Below are 25853 nucleotides of genomic sequence, written 5' to 3'. Positions count from 1 at the left end.
TGTATAGCTATGCCTATAAATAATCTGACAGGAAAGTAATGGCTATGCTCCTCCACTAGATGGCAGCAGTGTATAGCTATGCCTATAAATAGAATGACAGGAAAGTAATGACTATGCTCCTCCACTAGATGGCAGCAGTGTATAGATACGCCTATAAATAATCTGACAGGAAAGTAATGGCTATGCTCCTCCACTAGATGGTAGCAGTGTATAGCTATGCCTATAAATAATCTGACAGGAAAGTAATGACTATCCTCCTCCACTAGATGGCAGCAGTGTATAGCTATGCTTATAAATAGAATGACAGGAAAGTAATGGCTATGCTCCTCCACTAGATGGCAGCACTGTATAGCTATGCCTATAAATAATCTGACAGGAAAGTAATGACTATGCTCCTCCACTAGATGGCAGCAGTGTATAGCTATGCCTGTAAATAATCTGACAGGAAAGTAATGGCTATGCTCCTCCACTAGATGGCAGCAGTGTATAGCTATGCCTATAAATAATCTGACAGGAAAGTAATGGCTATGCTCCTCCACTAGATGGCAGCAGTGTGTAGCTATGCCTATAAATAATCTGACAGGAAAGTTATGACTATGCTCCTCCACTAGATGGCAGCAGTGTATAGCTATGCCTATAAATAATATGACAGGAAAGTAATGACTATCCTCCTCCACTAGATGGCAGCAGTGTATAGCTATGCTTATAAATAGAATGACAGGAAAGTAATGGCTATGCTCCTCCACTAGATGGCAGCACTGTATAGCTATGCCTATAAATAATCTGACAGGAAAGTAATGACTATGCTCCTCCACTAGATGGCAGCAGTGTATAGCTATGCCTATAAATAATCTGACAGGAAAGTAATGACTATGCTCCTCCACTAGATGGCAGCAGTGTATAGCTATGCCTATAAATAATCTGACAGGAAAGTAATGGCTATGCTCCTCCACTAGATGGCAGCACTGTATAGCTATGCCTATAAATAATCTGACAGGAAAGTAATGACTATGCTCCTCCACTAGATGGCAGCAGTGTATAGCTATGCCTATAAATAATCTGACAGGAAAGTAATGACTATGCTCCTCCACTAGATGGCAGCAGTGTATAGCTATGCCTATAAATAATCTGACAGGAAAGTAATGACTATGCTCCTCCACTAGATGGCAGCAGTGTATAGCTATGCCTATAAATAATCTGACAGGAAAGTAATGACTATGCTCCTCCACTAGATGGCAGCAGTGTATAGCTATGCCTATAAATAATCTGACAGGAAAGTAATGGCTATGCTCCTCCACTAGATGGCAGCACTGTATAGTTATGCCTATAAATAATCTGACAGGAAAGTAATGACTATGCTCCTCCACTAGATGGCAGCAGTGTATAGCTATGCCTATAAATAATCTGACAGGAAAGTAATGGCTATGCTCCTCCACTAGATGGCAGCAGTGTATAGCTATGCCTATAAATAATCTGACAGGAAAGTAATGGCTATGCTCCTCCACTAGATGGCAGCAGTGTATAGCTATGCCTATAAATAATCTGACAGGAAAGTAATGACTATGCTCCTCCACTAGATGGCAGCAGTGTATAGCTATGCCTATAAATAGAATGACAGGAAAGTAATGGCTATGCTCCTCCACTAGATGGCAGCAGTGTATAGCTATGCCTATAAATAGAATGACAGGAAAGTAATGGCTATGCTCCTCCACTAGATGGCAGCAGTGTATAGCTATGCCTATAAATAATCTGACAGGAAAGTAATGGCTATGCTCCTCCACTAGATGGCAGCAGTGTATAGCTATGCCTATAAATAGAATGACAGGAAAGTAATGACTATGCTCCTCCACTAGATGGCAGCAGTGTATAGCTATGCCTATAAATAATCTGACAGGAAAGTAATGACTATGCTCCTCCACTAGATGGCAGCAGTGTATAGCTATGCCTATAAATAATCTGACAGGAAAGTAATGGCTATGCTCCTCCACTAGATGGCAGCAGTGTATAGCTATGCCTATAAATAATATGACAGGAAAGTAATGACTATCCTCCACTAGATGGCAGCAGTGTATAGCTATGCCTATAAATAATCTGACAGGAAAGTAATGGCTATGCTCCTCCACTAGATGGCAGCAGTGTATAGCTATGCCTATAAATAATCTGACAGGAAAGTAATGGCTATGCTCCTCCACTAGATGGCAGCAGTGTATAGCTATGCCTATAAATAATCTGACAGGAAAGTAATGGCTATGCTCCTCCACTAGATGGCAGCAGTGTATAGCTATGCCTATAAATAATATGACAGGAAAGTAATGACTATCCTCCTCCACTAGATGGCAGCAGTGTATAGCTATGCCTATAAATAATCTGACAGGAAAGTAATGGCTATGCTCCTCCACTAGATGGCAGCAGTGTATAGCTATGCCTATAAATAATCTGACAGGAAAGTAATGGCTATGCTCCTCCACTAGATGGCAGCAGTGTATAGCTATGCCTATAAATAGAATGACAGGAAAGTAATGGCTATGCTCCTCCACTAGATGGCAGCAGTGTATAGCTATGCCTATAAATAATATGACAGGAAAGTAATGACTATCCTCCTCCACTAGATGGCAGCAGTGTATAGCTATGCCTATAAATAATCTGACAGGAAAGTAATGGCTATGCTCCTCCACTAGATGGCAGCAGTGTATAGCTATGCCTATAAATAATCTGACAGGAAAGTAATGGCTATGCTCCTCCACTAGATGGCAGCAGTGTATAGCTATGCCTATAAATAGAATGACAGGAAAGTAATGACTATGCTCCTCCACTAGATGGCAGCAGTGTATAGCTATGCCTATAAATAATCTGACAGGAAAGTAATGACTATCCTCCTCCACTAGATGGCAGCAGTATATAGCTATGCCTATAAATAGAATGACAGGAAAGTAATGACTATCCTCCTCCACTAGATGGCAGCAGTGTATAGCTATGCCTATAAATAGAATGACAGGAAAGTAATGGCTATGCTCCTCCACTAGATGGCAGCAGTGTATAGCTATGCCTATAAATAGAATGACAGGAAAGTAATGACTATCCTCCTCCACTAGATGGCAGCAGTGTATAGCTATGCCTATAAATAGAATGACAGGAAAGTAATGACTATGCTCCTCCACTAGATGGCAGCAGTATATAGCTATGCCTATAAATAGAATGACAGGAAAGTAATGACTATCCTCCTCCACTAGATGGCAGCAGTGTATAGCTATGCCTATAAATAGAATGACAGGAAAGTAATGGCTATGCTCCTCCACTAGATGGCAGCAGTGTATAGCTATGCCTATAAATAGAATGACAGGAAAGTAATGGCTATGCTCCTCCACTAGATGGCAGCAGTGTATAGCTATGCCTATAAATAGAATGACAGGAAAGTAATGGCTATGCTCCTCCACTAGGTGGCAGCAGTGTATAGCTATGCCTATAAATAGAATGACAGGAAAGTAATGGCTATGCTCCTCCACTAGATGGCAGCAGTGTATAGCTATGCCTATAAATAGAATGACAGGAAAGTAATGACTATGCTCCTCCACTAGGTGGCAGCAGTGTATAGCTATGCCTATAAATAGAATGACAGGAAAGTAATGACTATGCTCCTCCACTAGATGGCAGCAGTGTATAGCTATGCCTATAAATAATCTGACAGGAAAGTAATGGCTATGCTCCTCCACTAGATGGCAGCAGTGTATAGCTATGCCTATAAATAGAATGACAGGAAAGTAATGACTATGCTCCTCCACTAGATGGCAGCAGTGTATAGATACGCCTATAAATAGAATGACAGGAAAGTAATGACTATGCTCCTCCACTAGATGGCAGCAGTGTATAGCTATGCCTATAAATAGAATGACAAGAAAGTAATGGCTATGCTCCTCCACTAGATGGCAGCAGTGTATAGCTATGCCTATAAATAATCTGACAGGAAAGTAATGGCTATGCTCCTCCACTAGATGGCAGCAGTGTATAGCTATGCTTATAAATAATCTGTCAGGAAAGTAATGACTATACTCCTCCACTAGATGGCAGCAGTGTATAGCTATGCCTATAAATAATCTGACAAGAAAGTAATGACTATGCTCCTCCACTAGATGGCAGCAGTGTATAGCTATGCCTATAAATAATCTGACAGGAAAGTAATGGCTATGCTCCTCCACTAGATGGCAGCAGTGTATAGCTATGCCTATAACTAATCTGTCAGGAAAGTAATGGCTATGCTCCTCCACTAGATGGCAGCAGTGTATAGCTATGCCTATAAATAATCTGACAGGAAAGTAATGACTATGCTCCTCCACTAGATGGCAGCAGTGTATAGCTATGCCTATAAATAATCTGACAGGAAAGTAATGACTATCCTCCTCCACTAGATGGCAGCAGTGTATAGCTATGCCTATAACTAATCTGTCAGGAAAGTAATGGCTATGCTCCTCCACTAGATGGCAGCAGTGTATAGCTATGCCTATAAATAATCTGACAGGAAAGTAATGACTATGCTCCTCCACTAGATGGCAGCAGTGTATAGCTATGCCTATAAATAATCTGTCAGGAAAGTAATGACTATACTCCTCCACTAGATGGCAGCAGTGTATAGCTATGCCTATAAATAGAATGACAGGAAAGTAATGACTATGCTCCTCCACTAGATGGCAGCAGTGTATAGATACGCCTATAAATAGAATGACAGGAAAGTAATGACTATGCTCCTCCACTAGATGGCAGCAGTGTATAGCTATGCCTATAAATAGAATGACAGGAAAGTAATGACTATGCTCCTCCACTAGATGGCAGCAGTGTATAGCTATGCCTATAAATAGAATGACAGGAAAGTAATGACTATGCTCCTCCACTAGATGGCAGCAGTGTATAGATACGCCTATAAATAGAATGACAGGAAAGTAATGACTATGCTCCTCCACTAGATGGCAGCAGTGTATAGCTATGCCTATAAATAGAATGACAGGAAAGTAATGACTATGCTCCTCCACTAGATGGCAGCAGTGTATAGATACGCTTATAAATAATCTGACAAGAAAGTAATGACTATGCTCCTCCACTAGATGGCAGCAGTGTATAGCTATGCCTATAAATAGAATGACAGGAAAGTAATGACTATCCTCCTCCACTAGATGGCAGCAGTGTATAGCTATGCCTATAAATAGAATGACAGGAAAGTAATGGCTATGCTCCTCCACTAGATGGCAGCAGTGTATAGCTATGCCTATAAATAGAATGACAGGAAAGTAATGGCTATGCTCCTCCACTAGATGGCAGCAGTGTATAGCTATGCCTATAAATAGAATGACAGGAAAGTAATGGCTATGCTCCTCCACTAGATGGCAGCAGTGTATAGCTATGCCTATAAATAGAATGACAGGAAAGTAATGGCTATGCTCCTCCACTAGATGGCAGCAGTGTATAGCTATGCCTATAAATAGAATGACAGGAAAGTAATGGCTATGCTCCTCCACTAGATGGCAGCAGTGTATAGCTATGCCTATAAATAGAATGACAGGAAAGTAATGGCTATGCTCCTCCACTAGATGGCAGCAGTGTATAGCTATGCCTATAAATAGAATGACAGGAAAGTAATGACTATGCTCCTCCACTAGATGGCAGCAGTGTATAGCTATGCCTATAAATAGAATGACAGGAAAGTAATGACTATGCTCCTCCACTAGATGGCAGCAGTGTATAGCTATGCCTATAAATAGAATGACAGGAAAGTAATGGCTATGCTCCTCCACTAGATGGCAGCAGTGTATAGATACGCCTATAAATAATCTGACAAGAAAGTAATGACTATGCTCCTCCACTAGATGGCAGCAGTGTATAGCTATGCCTATAAATAATCTGACAGGAAAGTAATGACTATGCTCCTCCACTAGATGGCAGCAGTGTATAGCTATGCCTATAACTAATAGATATATAAAATCCAGGTAGATTCTACAAACAGTGTAATAATCAGGCCAGGAGAGGCCGGACCAGAGCCTGCGGAGGGTGGTATAACGTGTGCCTGGGTCTCTGTTCCGGCGCCATCTTTGTGAGTGAAATACACTCCTTTGTTATTGGAACTCCAGATGAGTAAGCTTTGTTTTGTGAGTGCTTGGGAATGAATGCAGCGCTCAGCCCGGTGTCTTGTACTGAAGACGTCTGGATATCACGTGAGCAGTTTATAGAGTATCTCAGAACAGAGCAGCAGATTCCTCTGAACTCTGCACCCATAGGAGCCGCAGGGTGTGTATTGCAATGTGACTCGGCCCCCATCAGGGTTAGCTGAGCCCTATGACATCAGTTATAAGACGAGATACTAGAATAACGCAGTGGACTCTGTGCTCTCACAGTAATTAGCCCTGAAAAGGGTTTTTTGGTGTTAGCTTTCAGCAGAAGTATGGAAGGACCATTGTGCAATAAACCCTGCCTAAATGCCTGCCCTAGTCTAAGTGCTGCCTTCTAGATCAGCTCTCCCTGGCCTGCACTGTACCGAGCATTGCGTCACCGGCTCTGATATAGAAGCTGATGACGATCATTCACAGTGATTCCAGTAGTCAAAACGGCTACGGCATTACCGTGTATGCCAGGCAATCCCTGCATGTTGATTGGCTGCGATAAAGCTGCAAAACATGCGGGGCGGGGACTGGAGCATGGGGCTCGAGCACCCGCGATACTTGATCTAATAATGAGTGTGCCCGAGCACCCCGACGCTCACTCGCGCATCACTAGTGTTAACTATTTGATCATCTTAAAACAAGAGTCCTTGGATAAGATAAATCCACATAGATAAATTGGAGTATATTCTCTCAGTGACCAAATCTTCTGTATTACAGGTGGCTGTGAACTCGAGGAATGCCTGGCCAATGGTCAGAAAATACGGATACAGGATCGTGGATACAGGGAATATGTACCTGATCGACACGCCGTCCGATATCCAGATTAAGTGGTTCCACAGCACTGGTCTGATGATCCTTGAGTCCAACTCCACCAGTAAATCCTCCTCTATGGGTCTCTGTGGTAAGTGTCTGTGCTCAGTGTATCATACATGATTGCTGATGACCATTGAGTCCAATTCCACCAGTAAATCCTCCTCTATGGGCCTCTGTGGTAAGTGTCTGTGCTCAGTGTATCATGCATGATTGCTGATGACCATTGAGTCCAATTCCACCAGTAAATCCTCCTCTATGGGTCTCTGTGGTAAGTGTCTGTGCTCAGTGGATCATACATGATTGCTGATGACCATTGAGTCTAATTCCACCAGTAAATCCTCCTCTATGGGTCTCTGTGGTAAGTGTCTGTGCTCAGTGTATCATACATGATTGCTGATGATCATTGAGTCCTATTCCACCAGTAAATCCTCCTCTATGGTTCTCTGTGGTAAGTGTCTGTGCTCAGTGTATCATGCATGATTGCTGATGACCATTGAGTCCAATTCCACCAGTAAATCCTCCTCTATGGGTCTCTGTGGTAAGTGCCTGTGCTCAGTGTATCATACATGATTGCTGATGACCATTGAGTCTAATTCCACCAGTAAATCCTCCTCTATGGGTCTCTGTGGTAAGTGTCTGTGTTCAGTGGATCATACATGATTGCTGATGACCATTGAGTCTAATTCCACCAGTAAATCCTCCTCTATGGGCCTCTGTGGTAAGTGTCTGTGCTCAGTGTATCATACATGATTGCTGATGACCATTGAGTCCAATTCCACCAGTAAATCCTCCTCTATGGGCCTCTGTGGTAAGTGTCTGTGCTCAGTGTATCATGCATGATTGCTGATGACCATTGAGTCTAATTCCACCAGTAAATCCTCCTCTATGGGTCTCTGTGGTAAGTGTCTGTGCTCAGTGTATCATACATGATTGCTGATGACCATTGAGTCCAATTCCACCAGTAAATCCTCCTCTATGGGCCTCTGTGGTAAGTGTCTGTGCTCAGTGTATCATGCATGATTGCTGATGACCATTGAGTCCAATTCCACCAGTAAATCCTCCTCTATGGGTCTCTGTGGTAAGTGCCTGTGCTCAGTGTATCATACATGATTGCTGATGACCATTGAGTCTAATTCCACCAGTAAATCCTCCTCTATGGGTCTCTGTGGTAAGTGTCTGTGCTCAGTGTATCATACATGATTGCTGATGACCATTGAGTCTAATTCCACCAGTAAATCCTCCTCTATGGGTCTCTGTGGTAAGTGCCTGTGCTCAGTGTATCATACATGATTGCTGATGACCATTGAGTCTAATTCCACCAGTAAATCCTCCTCTATGGGTCTCTGTGGTAAGTGTCTGTGTTGAGTGGATCATACATGATTGCTGATGATCATTGAATCCAATTCCACCAGTAAATCCTCCTCTATGGGTCTCTGTGGTAAGTGCCTGTGCTCAGTGGATCATACATGATTGCTGATGATCCTTGAGTCCAGCTCCACCAGTAAATCCTCCTCTATGGGTCTCTGTGGTAAGTGCCTGTGCTCAGTGTATCATACATGATTGCTGATGATCATTGAGTCCAATTCCACCAGTAAATCCTCCTCTATGGGTCTCTGTGGTAAGTGTCTGTGCTCAGTGTATCATACATGATTGCTGATGATCATTGAGTCCAATTCCACCAGTAAATCCTCCTCTATGGGTCTCTGTGGTAAGTGCCTGTGTTCAGTGGATCATACATGATTGCTGATGATCATTGAGTCTAATTCCACCAGTAAATCCTTCTCTATGGGTCTCTGTGGTAAGTGTCTGTGCTCAGTGTATTATGCATGATTGCTGATGACCATTGAGTCTAATTCCACCAGTAAATCCTCCTCTATGGGTCTCTGTGGTAAGTGTCTGTGCTCAGTGTATCATACATGATTGCTGATGATCATTGAGTCCAATTCCACCAGTAAATCCTCCTCTATGGGTCTCTGTGGTAAGTGTCTGTGCTCAGTGTATCATACATGATTGCTGATGATCATTGAGTCCTATTCCACCAGTAAATCCTCCTCTATGGGTCTCTGTGGTAAGTGCCTGTGTTCAGTGGATCATACATGATTGCTGATGACCATTGAGTCCAATTCCACCAGTAAATCCTCCTCTATGGGTCTCTGTGGTAAGTGCCTGTGCTCAGTGTATCATACATGATTGCTGATGATCATTGAGTCCAATTCCACCAGTAAATCCTCCTCTATGGGTCACTGTGGTAAGTGTCTGTGCTCAGTGTATTATGCATGATTGCTGATGACCATTGAGTCTAATTCCACCAGTAAATCCTCCTCTATGGGTCTCTGTGGTAAGTGTCTGTGCTCAGTGTATCATACATGATTGCTGATGACCATTGAGTCCAATTCCACCAGTAAATCCTCCTCTATGGGCCTCTGTGGTAAGTGCCTGTGCTCAGTGTATCATACATGATTGCTGATGATCATTGAGTCCAATTCCACCAGTAAATCCTCCTCTATGGGCCTCTGTGGTAAGTGCCTGTGCTCAGTGTATCATACATGATTGCTGATGACCATTGAGTCTAATTCCACCAGTAAATCCTCCTCTATGGGTCTCTGTGGTAAGTGCCTGTGCTCAGTGTATCATACATGATTGCTGATGACCATTGAGTCTAATTCCACCAGTAAATCCTCCTCTATGGGTCTCTGTGGTAAGTGTCTGTGCTCAGTGTATCATACATGATTGCTGATGATCATTGAGTCCAATTCCACCAGTAAATCCTCCTCTATGGGTCTCTGTGGTAAGTGTCTGTGCTCAGTGTATCATACATGATTGCTGATGATCATTGAGTCCAATTCCACCAGTAAATCCTCCTCTATGGGTCTCTGTGGTAAGTGCCTGTGTTCAGTGGATCATACATGATTGCTGATGATCATTGAGTCTAATTCCACCAGTAAATCCTTCTCTATGGGTCTCTGTGGTAAGTGTCTGTGCTCAGTGTATTATGCATGATTGCTGATGACCATTGAGTCTAATTCCACCAGTAAATCCTCCTCTATGGGTCTCTGTGGTAAGTGTCTGTGCTCAGTGTATCATACATGATTGCTGATGATCATTGAGTCCAATTCCACCAGTAAATCCTCCTCTATGGGTCTCTGTGGTAAGTGTCTGTGCTCAGTGTATCATACATGATTGCTGATGATCATTGAGTCCAATTCCACCAGTAAATCCTCCTCTATGGGTCTCTGTGGTAAGTGCCTGTGTTCAGTGGATCATACATGATTGCTGATGATCATTGAGTCTAATTCCACCAGTAAATCCTTCTCTATGGGTCTCTGTGGTAAGTGTCTGTGCTCAGTGTATTATGCATGATTGCTGATGACCATTGAGTCTAATTCCACCAGTAAATCCTCCTCTATGGGTCTCTGTGGTAAGTGCCTGTGCTCAGTGTATCATACATGATTGCTGATGATCATTGAGTCCAATTCCACCAGTAAATCCTCCTCTATGGGTCTCTGTGGTAAGTGTCTGTGTTCAGTGGATCATACATGATTGCTGATGATCATTGAGTCTAATTCCACCAGTAAATCCTCCTCTATGGGTCTCTGTGGTAAGTGCCTGTGCTCAGTGTATCATACATGATTGCTGATGATCATTGAGTCCAATTCCACCAGTAAATCCTCCTCTATGGGTCACTGTGGTAAGTGTCTGTGCTCAGTGTATTATGCATGATTGCTGATGACCATTGAGTCTAATTCCACCAGTAAATCCTCCTCTATGGGTCTCTGTGGTAAGTGTCTGTGCTCAGTGTATCATACATGATTGCTGATGACCATTGAGTCCAATTCCACCAGTAAATCCTCCTCTATGGGCCTCTGTGGTAAGTGCCTGTGCTCAGTGTATCATACATGATTGCTGATGATCATTGAGTCCAATTCCACCAGTAAATCCTCCTCTATGGGCCTCTGTGGTAAGTGCCTGTGCTCAGTGTATCATACATGATTGCTGATGACCATTGAGTCTAATTCCACCAGTAAATCCTCCTCTATGGGTCTCTGTGGTAAGTGCCTGTGCTCAGTGTATCATACATGATTGCTGATGACCATTGAGTCTAATTCCACCAGTAAATCCTCCTCTATGGGTCTCTGTGGTAAGTGTCTGTGCTCAGTGTATCATACATGATTGCTGATGATCATTGAGTCCAATTCCACCAGTAAATCCTCCTCTATGGGTCTCTGTGGTAAGTGTCTGTGCTCAGTGTATCATACATGATTGCTGATGATCATTGAGTCCAATTCCACCAGTAAATCCTCCTCTATGGGTCTCTGTGGTAAGTGCCTGTGTTCAGTGGATCATACATGATTGCTGATGATCATTGAGTCTAATTCCACCAGTAAATCCTCCTCTATGGGTCTCTGTGGTAAGTGTCTGTGCTCAGTGTATCATACATGATTGCTGATGATCATTGAGTCCAATTCCACCAGTAAATCCTCCTCTATGGGTCTCTGTGGTAAGTGCCTGTGTTCAGTGGATCATACATGATTGCTGATGATCATTGAGTCTAATTCCACCAGTAAATCCTTCTCTATGGGTCTCTGTGGTAAGTGTCTGTGCTCAGTGTATTATGCATGATTGCTGATGACCATTGAGTCTAATTCCACCAGTAAATCCTCCTCTATGGGTCTCTGTGGTAAGTGTCTGTGCTCAGTGTATCATACATGATTGCTGATGATCATTGAGTCCAATTCCACCAGTAAATCCTCCTCTATGGGTCTCTGTGGTAAGTGTCTGTGCTCAGTGTATCATACATGATTGCTGATGATCATTGAGTCCAATTCCACCAGTAAATCCTCCTCTATGGGTCTCTGTGGTAAGTGCCTGTGTTCAGTGGATCATACATGATTGCTGATGATCATTGAGTCTAATTCCACCAGTAAATCCTTCTCTATGGGTCTCTGTGGTAAGTGTCTGTGCTCAGTGTATTATGCATGATTGCTGATGACCATTGAGTCTAATTCCACCAGTAAATCCTCCTCTATGGGTCTCTGTGGTAAGTGCCTGTGCTCAGTGTATCATACATGATTGCTGATGATCATTGAGTCCAATTCCACCAGTAAATCCTCCTCTATGGGTCTCTGTGGTAAGTGTCTGTGTTCAGTGGATCATACATGATTGCTGATGATCATTGAGTCTAATTCCACCAGTAAATCCTCCTCTATGGGTCTCTGTGGTAAGTGTCTGTGCTCAGTGTATTATGCATGATTGCTGATGACCATTGAGTCTAATTCCACCAGTAAATCCTCCTCTATGGGTCTCTGTGGTAAGTGTCTGTGCTCAGTGTATCATACATGATTGCTGATGATCATTGAGTCCAATTCCACCAGTAAATCCTCCTCTATGGGTCTCTGTGGTAAGTGTCTGTGCTCAGTGTATCATACATGATTGCTGATGATCATTGAGTCCAATTCCACCAGTAAATCCTCCTCTATGGGTCTCTGTGGTAAGTGTCTGTGCTCAGTGTATTATGCATGATTGCTGATGACCATTGAGTCTAATTCCACCAGTAAATCCTCCTCTATGGGTCTCTGTGGTAAGTGTCTGTGCTCAGTGTATTATGCATGATTGCTGATGACCATTGAGTCTAATTCCACCAGTAAATCCTCCTCTATGGGTCTCTGTGGTAAGTGTCTGTGCTCAGTGTATTATGCATGATTGCTGATGATCATTGAGTCCAATTCCACCAGTAAATCCTCCTCTATGGGTCTCTGTGGTAAGTGTCTGTGCTCAGTGTATCATACATGATTGCTGATGATCATTGAGTCCAATTCCACCAGTAAATCCTCCTCTATGGGTCTCTGTGGTAAGTGTCTGTGCTCAGTGTATCATGCATGATTGCTGATGATCATTGAGTCCAATTCCACCAGTAAATCCTCCTCTATGGGTCTCTGTGGTAAGTGCCTGTGCTCAGTGGATCATACATGATTGCTGATGATCATTGAGTCCAATTCCACCAGTAAATCCTTCTCTATGGGCCTCTGTGGTAAGTGCTTGTGCTCAGTGGATCATACATGATTGCTGATGATCATTGAGTCTAATTCCACCAGTAAATCCTCCTCTATGGGTCTCTGTGGTAAGTGTCTGTGCTCAGTGTATCATACATGATTGCTGATGATCATTGAGTCCTATTCCACCAGTAAATCCTCCGCTATGGGTCTCTGTGGTAAGTGTCTGTGCTCAGTGTATCATACATGATTGCTGATGATCCTTGAGTCTAATTCCACCAGTAAATCCTCCTCTATGGGTCACTGTGGTAAGTGCCTGTGCTCAGTGTATCATACATGATTGCTGATGATCATTGAGTCTAATTCCACCAGTAAATCCTCCTCTATGGGTCTCTGTGGTAAGTGTCTGTGCTCAGTGGATCATACATGATTGCTGATGATCATTGAGTCCAATTCCACCAGTAAATCCTCCTCTATGGGTCTCTGTGGTAAGTGTCTGTGCTCAGTGTATCATACATGATTGCTGATGATCCTTGAGTCCAACTCCACCAGTAAATCCTCCTCTATGGGTCTCTGTGGTAAGTGCCTGTGCTCAGTGTATCATACATGATTGCTGATGATCCTTGAGTCTAATTCCACCAGTAAATCCTCCTCTATGGGCCTCTGTGGTAAGTGTCTGTGCTCAGTGGATCATACATGATTGCTGATGATCCTTGAGTCTAATTCCACCAGTAAATCCTCCTCTATGGGTCTCTGTGGTAAGTGCCTGTGCTCAGTGGATCATACATGATTGCTGATGATCATTGAGTCCAATTCCACCAGTAAATCCTCCTCTATGGGTCTCTGTGGTAAGTGCCTGTGCTCAGTGTATCATACATGATTGCTGATGATCATTGAGTCTAATTCCACCAGTAAATCCTCCTCTATGGGTCTCTGTGGTAAGTGCCTGTGCTCAGTGTATCATACATGATTGCTGATGATCATTGAGTCTAATTCCACCAGTAAATCCTCCTCTATGGGTCTCTGTGGTAAGTGTCTGTGCTCAGTGTATCATGCATGATTGCTGATGATCCTTGAGTCTAATTCCACCAGTAAATCCTCCTCTATGGGTCTCTGTGGTAAGTGTCTGTGCTCAGTGTATCATACATGATTGCTGATGATCCTTGAGTCCAATTCCACCAGTAAATCCTCCTCTATGGGTCTCTGTGGTAAGTGTCAGTGTATCATACATGATTGCTGATGATCATTGAGTCTAATTCCACCAGTAAATCCTCCTCTATGGGTATCTGTGGTAAGTGTCTGTGCTCAGTGGATCATACATGATTGCTGATGATCCTTGAGTCTAATTCCACCAGTAAATCCTCCTCTATGGGTCTCTGTGGTAAGTGTCTGTGCTCAGTATATCATACATGATTGCTGACGATCCTTGAGTCTAATTCCACCAGTAAATCCTCCTCTATGGGTCTCTGTGGTAAGTGTCAGTGTATCATACATGATTGCTGATGATCATTGAGTCCAATTCCACCAGTAAATCCTCCTCTATGGGTCTCTATGATAAGTGCCTGTGCTCAGTGGATCATACATGATTGCTGATGACCATTGAGTCCAATTCCACCAGTAAATCCTCCTCTATGGGTCTCTGTGGTAAGTGTCTGTGCTCAGTATATCATACATGATTGCTGACGATCCTTGAGTCTAATTCCACCAGTAAATCCTCCTCTATGGGTCTCTGTGGTAAGTGTCAGTGTATCATACATGATTGCTGATGATCATTGAGTCCAATTCCACCAGTAAATCCTCCTCTATGGGTCTCTATGGTAAGTGCCTGTGCTCAGTGGATCATACATGATTGCTGATGACCATTGAGTCCAATTCCACCAGTAAATCCTTCTCTATGGGTCTCTGTGGTAAGTGTCTGTGCTCAGTGGATCATACATGATTGCTGATGATCCTTGAGTCCAATTCCACCAGTAAATCCTCCTCTATGGGTCTCTGTGGTAAGTGTCTGTGCTCAGTGGATCATACATGATTGCTGATGACCATTGAGTCCAATTCCACCAGTAAATCCTCCTCTATGGGTCACTGTTGTATGTGCCTGTGCTCAGTGGATCATACATGATTGCTGATGATCATTGAGTCCAATTCCACCAGTAAATCCTCCTCTATGGGCCTCTGTGGTAAGTGCCTGTGCTCAGTGTATCATACATGATTGCTGATAATCATTGAGTCCAATTCCACCAGTAAATCCTCCTCTATGGGCCTCTGTGGTAAGTGCCTGTGCTCAGTGGATCATACATGATTGCTGATGATCATTGAGTCCAATTCCACCAGTAAATCCTCCTCTATGAGCCTCTGTGGTAAGTGCCTGTGCTCAGTGGATCATACATGATTGCTGATGATCATTGAGTCCAATTCCACCAGTAAATCCTCCTATATGGGTCTCTGTGGTAAGTACCTGTGCTCAGTGGATCATACATGATTGCTGATGATCATTGAGTCTAATTCCACTAGTAAATCCTCTTCTATGGGTCTCTGTGGTAAGTGCCTGTGCTCAGTGGATCATACATGATTGCTGATGATCATTGAGTCTAATTCCACCAGTAAATCCTCCTCTATGGGTCTCTGTGGTAAGTGTCTGTGCTCAGTGGATCATACATGATTGCTGATGATCATTGAGTCCAATTCCACCAGTAAATCCTCCTCTATGGGCCTCTGTGGTAAGTGCCTGTGCTCAGTGTATCATACATGATTGCTGATAATCATTGAGTCCAATTCCACCAGTAAATCCTCCTCTATGGGCCTCTGTGGTAAGTGCCTGTGCTCAGTGGATCATACATGATTGCTGATGATCATTGAGTCCAATTCCACCAGTAAATCCTCCTCTATGAGCCTCTGTGGTAAGTGCCTGTGGTCAGTGGATCATACATGATTGCTGATGATCATTGAGTCCAATTCCACCAGTAAATCCTCCTATATGGGTCTCTGTGGTAAGTGCCTGTGCTCAGTGTATCATACATGATTGCTGATGATCATTGAGTCCAATTCCACCAGTAAATCCTCCTCTATGGATCTCTGTGGTAAGTGTCTGTGCTCAGTGTATCATACATGATTGCTGATGATCATTGAGTCTAATTCCACCAGTAAATCCTTCTCTATGGGTCTCTGTGGTAAGTGTCTGTGCTCAGTGTATCATGCATGATTGCTGATGATCATTGAGTCTAATTCCACCAGTAAATCCTCCTCTATGGGTCTCTGTGGTAAGTGTCTGTGCTCAGTGTATCATACATGATTGCTGATGATCATTGAGTCCAATTCCACCAGTAAATCCTCCTCTATGGGTCTCTGTGGTAAGTGTCTGTGCTCAGTGTATCATACATGATTGCTGATGATCATTGAGTCCAATTCCACCAGTAAATCCTCCTCTATGGGTCTCTGTGGTAAGTGTCTGTGCTCAGTGTATCATACATGATTGCTGATGATCATTGAGTCCAATTCCACCAGTAAATCCTCCTCTATGGGTCTCTGTGGTAAGTGTCTGTGCTCAGTGTATCATACATGATTGCTGATGATCATTGAGTCTAATTCCACCAGTAAATCCTCCTCTATGGGTCTCTGTGGTAAGTGTCTGTGCTCAGTGTATCATACATGATTGCTGATGATCATTGAGTCCAATTCCACCAGTAAATCCTCCTCTATGGGTCTCTGTGGTAAGTGTCTGTGCTCAGTGGATCATACATGATTGCTGATGATCATTGAGTCCAATTCCACCAGTAAATCCTCCTCTATGGGTCTCTGTGGTAAGTGTCTGTGCTCAGTGTATCATACATGATTGCTGATGATCATTGAGTCCAATTCCACCAGTAAATCCTCCTCTATGGGTCTCTGTGGTAAGTGTCTGTGCTCAGTGTATCATACATGATTGCTGATGATCATTGAGTCTAATTCCACCAGTAAATCCTCCTCTATGGGTCTCTATGGTAAGTGCCTGTGCTCAGTGGATCATACATGATTGCTGATGACCATTGAGTCCAATTCCACCAGTAAATCCTCCTCTATGGGTCTCTGTGGTAAGTGCCTGTGCTCAGTGTATCATACATGATTGCTGATGATCATTGAGTCCAATTCCACCAGTAAATCCTCCTCTATGGGTCTCTGTGGTAAGTGCCTGTGCTCAGTGGATCATACATGATTGCTGATGACCATTGAGTCCAATTCCACCAGTAAATCCTCCTCTATGGGTCACTGTGGTAAGTGTCTGTCCTCAGTGTATCATACATGATTGCTGATGATCCTTGAATACAATTCCACCAGTAAATCCTCCTCTATGGGTCTCTGTGGTAAGTGCCTGTGCTCAGTGTATCATGCATGATTGCTGATGATCCTTGAGTCCAGCTCCACCAGTAAATCCTCCTCTATGGGCCTCTGTGGTAAGTGCCTGTGCTCAGTGGATCATACATGATTGCTGATGACCATTGAGTCCAATTCCACCAGTAAATCCTCCTCTATGGGTCACTGTGGTAAGTGTCTGTGCTCAGTGTATCATACATGATTGCTGATGATCATTGAGTCCAATTCCACCAGTAAATCCTCCTCTATGGGCCTCTGTGGTAAGTGTCTGTGCTCAGTGGATCATACATGATTGCTGATGATCCTTGAGTCCAATTCCACCAGTAAATCCTCCTCTATGGGTCACTGTTGTATGTGCCTGTGCTCAGTGGATCATACATGATTGCTGATGATCATTGAGTCCAATTCCACCAGTAAATCCTCCTCTATGGGCCTCTGTGGTAAGTGCCTGTGCTCAGTGTATCATACATGATTGCTGATGATCATTGAGTCCAATTCCACCAGTAAATCCTCCTCTATGGGCCTCTGTGGTAAGTGCCTGTGCTCAGTGGATCATACATGATTGCTGATGATCATTGAGTCCAATTCCACCAGTAAATCCTCCTCTATGGGCCTCTGTGGTAAGTGCCTGTGCTCAGTGGATCATACATGATTGCTGATGATCATTGAGTCCAATTCCACCAGTAAATCCTCCTCTATGGGTCTCTGTGGTAAGTGCCTGTGCTCAGTGGATCATACATGATTGCTGATGATCATTGAGTCTAATTCCACCAGTAAATCCTCCTCTATGGGTCTCTGTGGTAAGTGCCTGTGCTCAGTGTATCATACATGATTGCTGATGATCATTGAGTCCAATTCCACCAGTAAATCCTCCTCTATGGGCCTCTGTGGTAAGTGCCTGTGCTCAGTGGATCATACATGATTGCTGATGATCATTGAGTCTAATTCCACCAGTAAATCCTCCTCTATGGGTCTCTGTGGTAAGTGCCTGTGCTCAGTGTATCATACATGATTGCTGATGATCATTGAGTCCAATTCCACCAGTAAATCCTCCTCTATGGGTCTCTGTGGTAAGTGTCTGTGCTCAGTGTATCATACATGATTGCTGATGATCATTGAGTCTAATTCCACCAGTAAATCCTCCTCTATGGGTCTCTGTGGTAAGTGCCTGTGCTCAGTGTATCATACATGATTGCTGATGATCATTGAGTCCAATTCCACCAGTAAATCCTCCTCTATGGGTCTCTGTGGTAAGTGCCTGTGCTCAGTGTATCATGCATGATTGCTGATGATCATTGAGTCTAATTCCACCAGTAAATTCTCCTCTATGGGTCTCTGTGGTAAGTGTCTGTCCTCAGTGTATCATACATGATTGCTGATGATCCTTGAATCCAATTCCACCAGTAAATCCTCCTCTATGGGTCTCTGTGGTAAGTGCCTGTGCTCAGTGTATCATGCATGATTGCTGATGATCCTTGAGTCCAATTCCACCAGTAAATCCTCCTCTATGGGTCTCTGTGGTAAGTGCCTGTGCTCAGTGTATCATACATGATTGCTGATGATCATTGAGTCCAGCTCCACCAGTAAATCCTCCTCTATGGGTCTCTGTGGTAAGTGTCTGTGTTCAGTGGATCATACATGATTGCTGATGATCCTTGAATCCAATTCCACCAGTAAATCCTCCTCTATGGGTCTCTGTGGTAAGTGCCTGTGCTCAGTGTATCATGCATGATTGCTGATGATCCTTGAGTCCAATTCCACCAGTAAATCCTCCTCTATGGGTCTCTGTGGTAAGTGTCTGTGCTCAGTGTATCATACATGATTGCTGATGATCCTTGAGTCCAGCTCCACCAGTAAATCCTCCTCTATGGGTCTCTGTGGTAAGTGTCTGTGTTCAGTGGATCATACATGATTGCTGATGATCATTGAGTCTAATTCCACCAGTAAATCCTCCTCTATGGGTCTCTGTGGTAAGTGCCTGTGCTCAGTGTATCATACATGATTGCTGATGATCATTGAGTCCAATTCCACCAGTAAATCCTCCTCTATGGGTCTCTGTGGTAAGTGTCTGTGCTCAGTGTATCATACATGATTGCTGATGATCATTGAGTCTAATTCCACCAGTAAATCCTTCTCTATGGGTCTCTGTGGTAAGTGTCTGTGCTCAGTGTATCATACATGATTGCTGATGATCATTGAGTCCAATTCCACCAGTAAATCCTCCTCTATGGGTCTCTGTGGTAAGTGCCTGTGCTCAGTGTATCATACATGATTGCTGATGATCATTGAGTCCAATTCCACCAGTAAATCCTCCTCTATGGGTCTCTGTGGTAAGTGCCTGTGCTCAGTGTATCATACATGATTGCTGATGATCCTTGAGTCTAATTCCACCAGTAAATCCTTCTCTATGGGTCTCTGTGGTAAGTGTCTGTGCTCAGTGTATCATACATGATTGCTGATGATCATTGAGTCCAATTCCACCAGTAAATCCTCCTCTATGGGTCTCTGTGGTAAGTGCCTGTGCTCAGTGTATCATACATGATTGCTGATGATCATTGAGTCCAATTCCACCAGTAAATCCTCCTCTATGGGTCTCTGTGGTAAGTGCCTGTGCTCAGTGTATCATACATGATTGCTGATGATCATTGAGTCCAATTCCACCAGTAAATCCTCCTCTATGGGTCTCTGTGGTAAGTGCCTGTGCTCAGTGTATCATACATGATTGCTGATGATCATTGAGTCTAATTCCACCAGTAAATCCTCCTCTATGGGTCACTGTGGTAAGTGTCTGTGCTCAGTGTATCATGCATGATTGCTGATGATCCTTGAGTCTAATTCCACCAGTAAATCCTCCTCTATGAGTCTCTGTGGTAAGTGCCTGTGCTCAGTGTATCATACATGATTGCTGATGATCATTGAGTCCAATTCCACCAGTAAATCCTCCTCTATGGGTCTCTGTGGTAAGTGTCTGTGCTCAGTGTATCATACATGATTGCTGATGATCATTGAGTCCAATTCCACCAGTAAATCCTCCTCTATGGGCCTCTGTGGTAAGTGCCTGTGCTCAGTGTATCATACATGATTGCTGATGATCATTGAGTCCAATTCCACCAGTAAATCCTCCTCTATGGGCCTCTGTGGTAAGTGCCTGTGCTCAGTGGATCATACATGATTGCTGATGATCATTGAGTCCAATTCCACCAGTAAATCCTCCTCTATGGGTCTCTGTGGTAAGTGCCTGTGCTCAGTGTATCATACATGATTGCTGATGATCCTTGAGTCTAATTCCACCAGTAAATCCTCCTCTATGGGTCACTGTGGTAAGTGTCTGTGCTCAGTGTATCATACATGATTGCTGATGATCCTTGAGTCTAATTCCACCAGTAAATCCTCCTCTATGGGTCTCTGTGGTAAGTGTCTGTGCTCAGTGGATCATACATGATTGCTGATTATCATTGAGTCTAATTTCACCAGTAAATCCTCCTCTATGGGTCTCTGTGGTAAGTGCCTGTGCTTAGTGGATCATACATGATTGCTGATGATCATTGAGTCTAATTTCACCAGTAAATTCTCCTCTATGGGTCTCTGTGGTAAGTGCCTGTGCTTAGTGGATCATACATGATTGCTGATGATCATTGAGTCCAATTCCACCAGTAAATCCTCCTCTATGGGTCTCTGTGGTAAGTGTCTGTGCTCAGTGGATCATACATGATTGCTGATGATCATTGAGTCCAATTCCACCAGTAAATCCTCCTCTATGGGCCTCTGTGGTAAGTGCCTGTGCTCAGTGTATCATACATGATTGCTGATGATCCTTGAATCCAACTCCACCAGTAAATCCTCCTCTATGGGTCTCTGTGGTAAGTGCTTGTGCTCAGTGGATCATACATGATTGCTGATGATCATTGAGTCCAACTCCACCAGTAAATCCTCCTCTATGGGTCTCTGTGGTAAGTGTCTGTGCTCAGTGTATCATACATGATTGCTGATGATCATTGAGTCCAATTCCACCAGTAAATCCTCCTCTATGGGTCTCTGTGGTAAGTGCCTGTGCTCAGTGTATCATACATGATTGCTGATGATCATTGAGTCCAATTCCACCAGTAAATCCTCCTCTATGGGTCTCTGTGGTAAGTGCCTGTGCTCAGTGTATCATACATGATTGCTGATGATCATTGAGTCCAATTCCACCAGTAAATCCTCCTCTATGGGTCTCTGTGGTAAGTGCCTGTGCTCAGTGTATCATACATGATTGCTGATGATCATTGAGTCCAATTCCACCAGTAAATCCTCCTCTATGGGCCTCTGTGGTAAGTGCCTGTGCTCAGTGGATCATACATGATTGCTGATGATCATTGAGTCCAATTCCACCAGTAAATCCTCCTCTATGGGCCTCTGTGGTAAGTGCCTGTGCTCAGTGGATCATACATGATTGCTGATGATCATTGAGTCTAATTCCACCAGTAAATCCTCCTCTATGGGTCTCTGTGGTAAGTGCCTGTGCTCAGTGTATCATACATGATTGCTGATGATCATTGAGTCCAATTCCACCAGTAAATCCTCCTCTATGGGTCTCTGTGGTAAGTGTCTGTGCTCAGTGTATCATACATGATTGCTGATGATCATTGAGTCTAATTCCACCAGTAAATCCTTCTCTATGGGTCTCTGTGGTAAGTGTCTGTGCTCAGTGTATCATGCATGATTGCTGATGATCATTGAGTCTAATTCCACCAGTAAATCCTCCTCTATGGGTCTCTGTGGTAAGTGCCTGTGCTCAGTGTATCATACATGATTGCTGATGATCATTGAGTCCAATTCCACCAGTAAATCCTCCTCTATGGGTCTCTGTGGTAAGTGTCTGTGCTCAGTGTATCATACATGATTGCTGATGATCATTGAGTCTAATTCCACCAGTAAATCCTCCTCTATGGGTCTCTGTGGTAAGTGCCTGTGCTCAGTGGATCATACATGATTGCTGATGACCATTGAGTCCAATTCCACCAGTAAATCCTCCTCTATGGGTCTCTGTGGTAAGTGCCTGTGCTCAGTGTATCATACATGATTGCTGATGATCCTTGAATCCAATTCCACCAGTAAATCCTCCTCTATGGGTCTCTGTGGTAAGTGCCTGTGCTCAGTGTATCATGCATGATTGCTGATGATCCTTGAGTCCAGCTCCACCAGTAAATCCTCCTCTATGGGTCTCTGTGGTAAGTGTCTGTGCTCAGTGTATCATACATGATTGCTGATGATCCTTGAGTCCAGCTCCACCAGTAAATCCTCCTCTATGGGTCTCTGTGGTAAGTGTCTGTGTTCAGTGGATCATACATGATTGCTGATGATCATTGAGTCTAATTCCACCAGTAAATCCTCCTCTATGGGTCTCTGTGGTAAGTGCCTGTGCTCAGTGTATCATACATGATTGCTGATGATCATTGAGTCTAATTCCACCAGTAAATCCTCCTCTATGGGTCTCTGTGGTAAGTGTCTGTGCTCAGTGTATCATACATGATTGCTGATGATCATTGAGTCTAATTCCACCAGTAAATCCTCCTCTATGGGTCACTGTGGTAAGTGTCTGTGCTCAGTGTATCATGCATGATTGCTGATGATCCTTGAGTCTAATTCCACCAGTAAATCCTCCTCTATGGGTCTCTGTGGTAAGTGCCTGTGCTCAGTGTATCATACATGATTGCTGATGATCATTGAGTCCAATTCCACCAGTAAATCCTCCTCTATGGGTCTCTGTGGTAAGTGCCTGTGCTCAGTGTATCATACATGATTGCTGATGATCCTTGAGTCTAATTCCACCAGTAAATCCTCCTCTATGGGTCACTGTGGTAAGTGTCTGTGCTCAGTGTATCATACATGATTGCTGATGATCCTTGAGTCTAATTCCACCAGTAAATCCTCCTCTATGGGTCTCTGTGGTAAGTGTCTGTGCTCAGTGGATCATACATGATTGCTGATGATCATTGAGTCTAATTTCACCAGTAAATCCTCCTCTATGGGTCTCTGTGGTAAGTGCCTGTGCATAGTGGATCATACATGATTGCTGATGATCATTGAGTCCAATTCCACCAGTAAATCCTCCTCTATGGGTCTCTGTGGTAAGTGTCTGTGCTCAGTGGATCATACATGATTGCTGATGATCATTGAGTCCAATTCCACCAGTAAATCCTCCTCTATGGGCCTCTGTGGTAAGTGTCTGTGCTCAGTGTATCATACATGATTGCTGATGATCCTTGAATCCAACTCCACCAGTAAATCCTCCTCTATGGGTCTCTGTGGTAAGTGCTTGTGCTCAGTGGATCATACATGATTGCTGATGATCATTGAGTCCAACTCCACCAGTAAATCCTCCTCTATGGGTCTCTGTGGTAAGTGTCTGTGCTCAGTGTATCATACATGATTGCTGATGATCATTGAGTCCAATTCCACCAGTAAATCCTCCTCTATGGGTCTCTGTGGTAAGTGCCTGTGCTCAGTGTATCATACATGATTGCTGATGATCATTGAGTCCAATTCCACCAGTAAATCCTCCTCTATGGGTCTCTGTGGTAAGTGCCTGTGCTCAGTGTATCATACATGATTGCTGATGATCATTGAGTCCAATTCCACCAGTAAATCCTCCTCTATGGGTCTCTGTGGTAAGTGCCTGTGCTCAGTGTATCATACATGATTGCTGATGATCATTGAGTCCAATTCCACCAGTAAATCCTCCTCTATGGGCCTCTGTGGTAAGTGTCTGTCCTCAGTGGATCATACATGATTGCTGATGATCCTTGAGTCCAATTCCACCAGTAAATCCTCCTCTATGGGTCACTGTGGTAAGTGTCTGTGCTCAGTGTATCATACATGATTGCTGATGATCCTTGAGTCTAATTCCACCAGTAAATCCTCCTCTATGGGCCTCTGTGGTAAGTGTCTGTGCTCAGTGGATCATACATGATTGCTGATGATCCTTGAGTCCAATTCCACCAGTAAATCCTCCTCTATGGGTCTCTGTGGTAAGTGTCTGTGCTCAGTGTATCATACATGATTGCTGATGATCCTTGAGTCTAATTCCACCAGTAAATCCTCCTCTATGGGCCTCTGTGGTAAGTGTCTGTGCTCAGTGGATCATACATGATTGCTGATGATCATTGAGTCCAATTCCACCAGTAAATCCTCCTCTATGGGCCTCTGTGGTAAGTGCCTGTGCTCAGTGTATCATACATGATTGCTGATGATCATTGAGTCTAATTCCACCAGTAAATCCTCCTCTATGGGTCTCTGTGGTAAGTGCCTGTGCTCAGTGTATCATACATGATTGCTGATGATCATTGAGTCCAATTCCACCAGTAAATCCTCCTCTATGGGTCACTGTGGTAAGTGTCTGTGCTCAGTGTATCATACATGATTGCTGATGATCCTTGAGTCTAATTCCACCAGTAAATCCTCCTCTATGGGTCTCTGTGGTAAGTGCCTGTGCTCAGTAGATCATACATGATTGCTGATGATCCTTGAGTCCAATTCCACCAGTAAATCCTCCTCTATGGGTCTCTGTGGTAAGTGTCTGTGCTCAGTGGATCATACATGATTGCTGATGATCCTTGAGTCTTATTCCACCAGTAAATCCTCCTCTATGGGTCTCTGTGGTAAGTGTCTGTGCTCAGTAGATCATACATGATTGCTGATGATCCTTGAGTCCAATTCCACCAGTAAATCCTCCTCTATGGGTCTCTGTGGTAAGTGTCTGTGCTCAGTGGATCATACATAATTGCTGATGATCCTTGAGTCTAATTCCACCAGTAAATCCTCCTCTATGGGTCTCTGTGGTAAGTGTCTGTGCTCAGTGGATCATACATGATTGCTGATGATCATTGAGTCCAATTCCACCAGTAAATCCTCCTCTATGGGCCTCTGTGGTAAGTGTCTGTGCTCAGTGGATCATACATGATTGCTGATGATCCTTGAGTCCAATTCCACCAGTAAATCCTCCTCTATGGGTCTCTGTGGTAAGTGTCTGTGCTCAGTGTATCATACATGATTGCTGATGATCCTTGAGTCTAATTCCACCAGTAAATCCTCCTCTATGGGCCTCTGTGGTAAGTGTCTGTGCTCAGTGGATCATACATGATTGCTGATGATCATTGAATCCAATTCCACCAGTAAATCCTCCTCTATGGGCCTCTGTGGTAAGTGCCTGTGCTCAGTGTATCATACATGATTGCTGATGATCATTGAGTCCAATTCCACCAGTAAATCCTCCTCTATGGGTCACTGTGGTAAGTGTCTGTGCTCAGTGTATCATACATGATTGCTGATGATCCTTGAGTCTAATTCCACCAGTAAATCCTCCTCTATGGGTCTCTGTGGTAAGTGTCTGTGCTCAGTAGATCATACATGATTGCTGATGATCCTTGAGTCCAATTCCACCAGTAAATCCTCCTGTATGGGTCTCTGTGGTAAGTGCCTGTGCTCAGTAGATCATACATGATTGCTGATGATCCTTGAGTCCAATTCCACCAGTAAATCCTCCTCTATGGGTCTCTGTGGTAAGTGTCTGTGCTCAGTG

General features: G+C 43.6%; 1 protein-coding gene across 1 annotated transcript in view; it reads left to right on the top strand.

The window, feature by feature from the left end:
• The window catches only part of OTOG (otogelin), a 595066-nt gene that overhangs the window by 443235 nt on the left and 125978 nt on the right, over window positions 1-25853 (top strand). The window contains exons 37-38 of the mRNA XM_075326471.1: window positions 6861-7037; window positions 13467-13524. Of these exons, the coding sequence (XP_075182586.1) occupies window positions 6861-7037; window positions 13467-13524 (235 nt within the window). The remainder of the gene's footprint in view (window positions 1-6860; window positions 7038-13466; window positions 13525-25853) is intronic.

The sequence above is a fragment of the Anomaloglossus baeobatrachus genome, chromosome 10 (assembly GCF_048569485.1).
Source record: "Anomaloglossus baeobatrachus isolate aAnoBae1 chromosome 10, aAnoBae1.hap1, whole genome shotgun sequence".
In the NCBI taxonomy this organism is placed as follows: domain Eukaryota; kingdom Metazoa; phylum Chordata; class Amphibia; order Anura; family Aromobatidae; genus Anomaloglossus; species Anomaloglossus baeobatrachus.
Note: the sequence above shows the minus strand (reverse complement) of the source record. Positions and strands in the feature narration are given on the sequence as shown.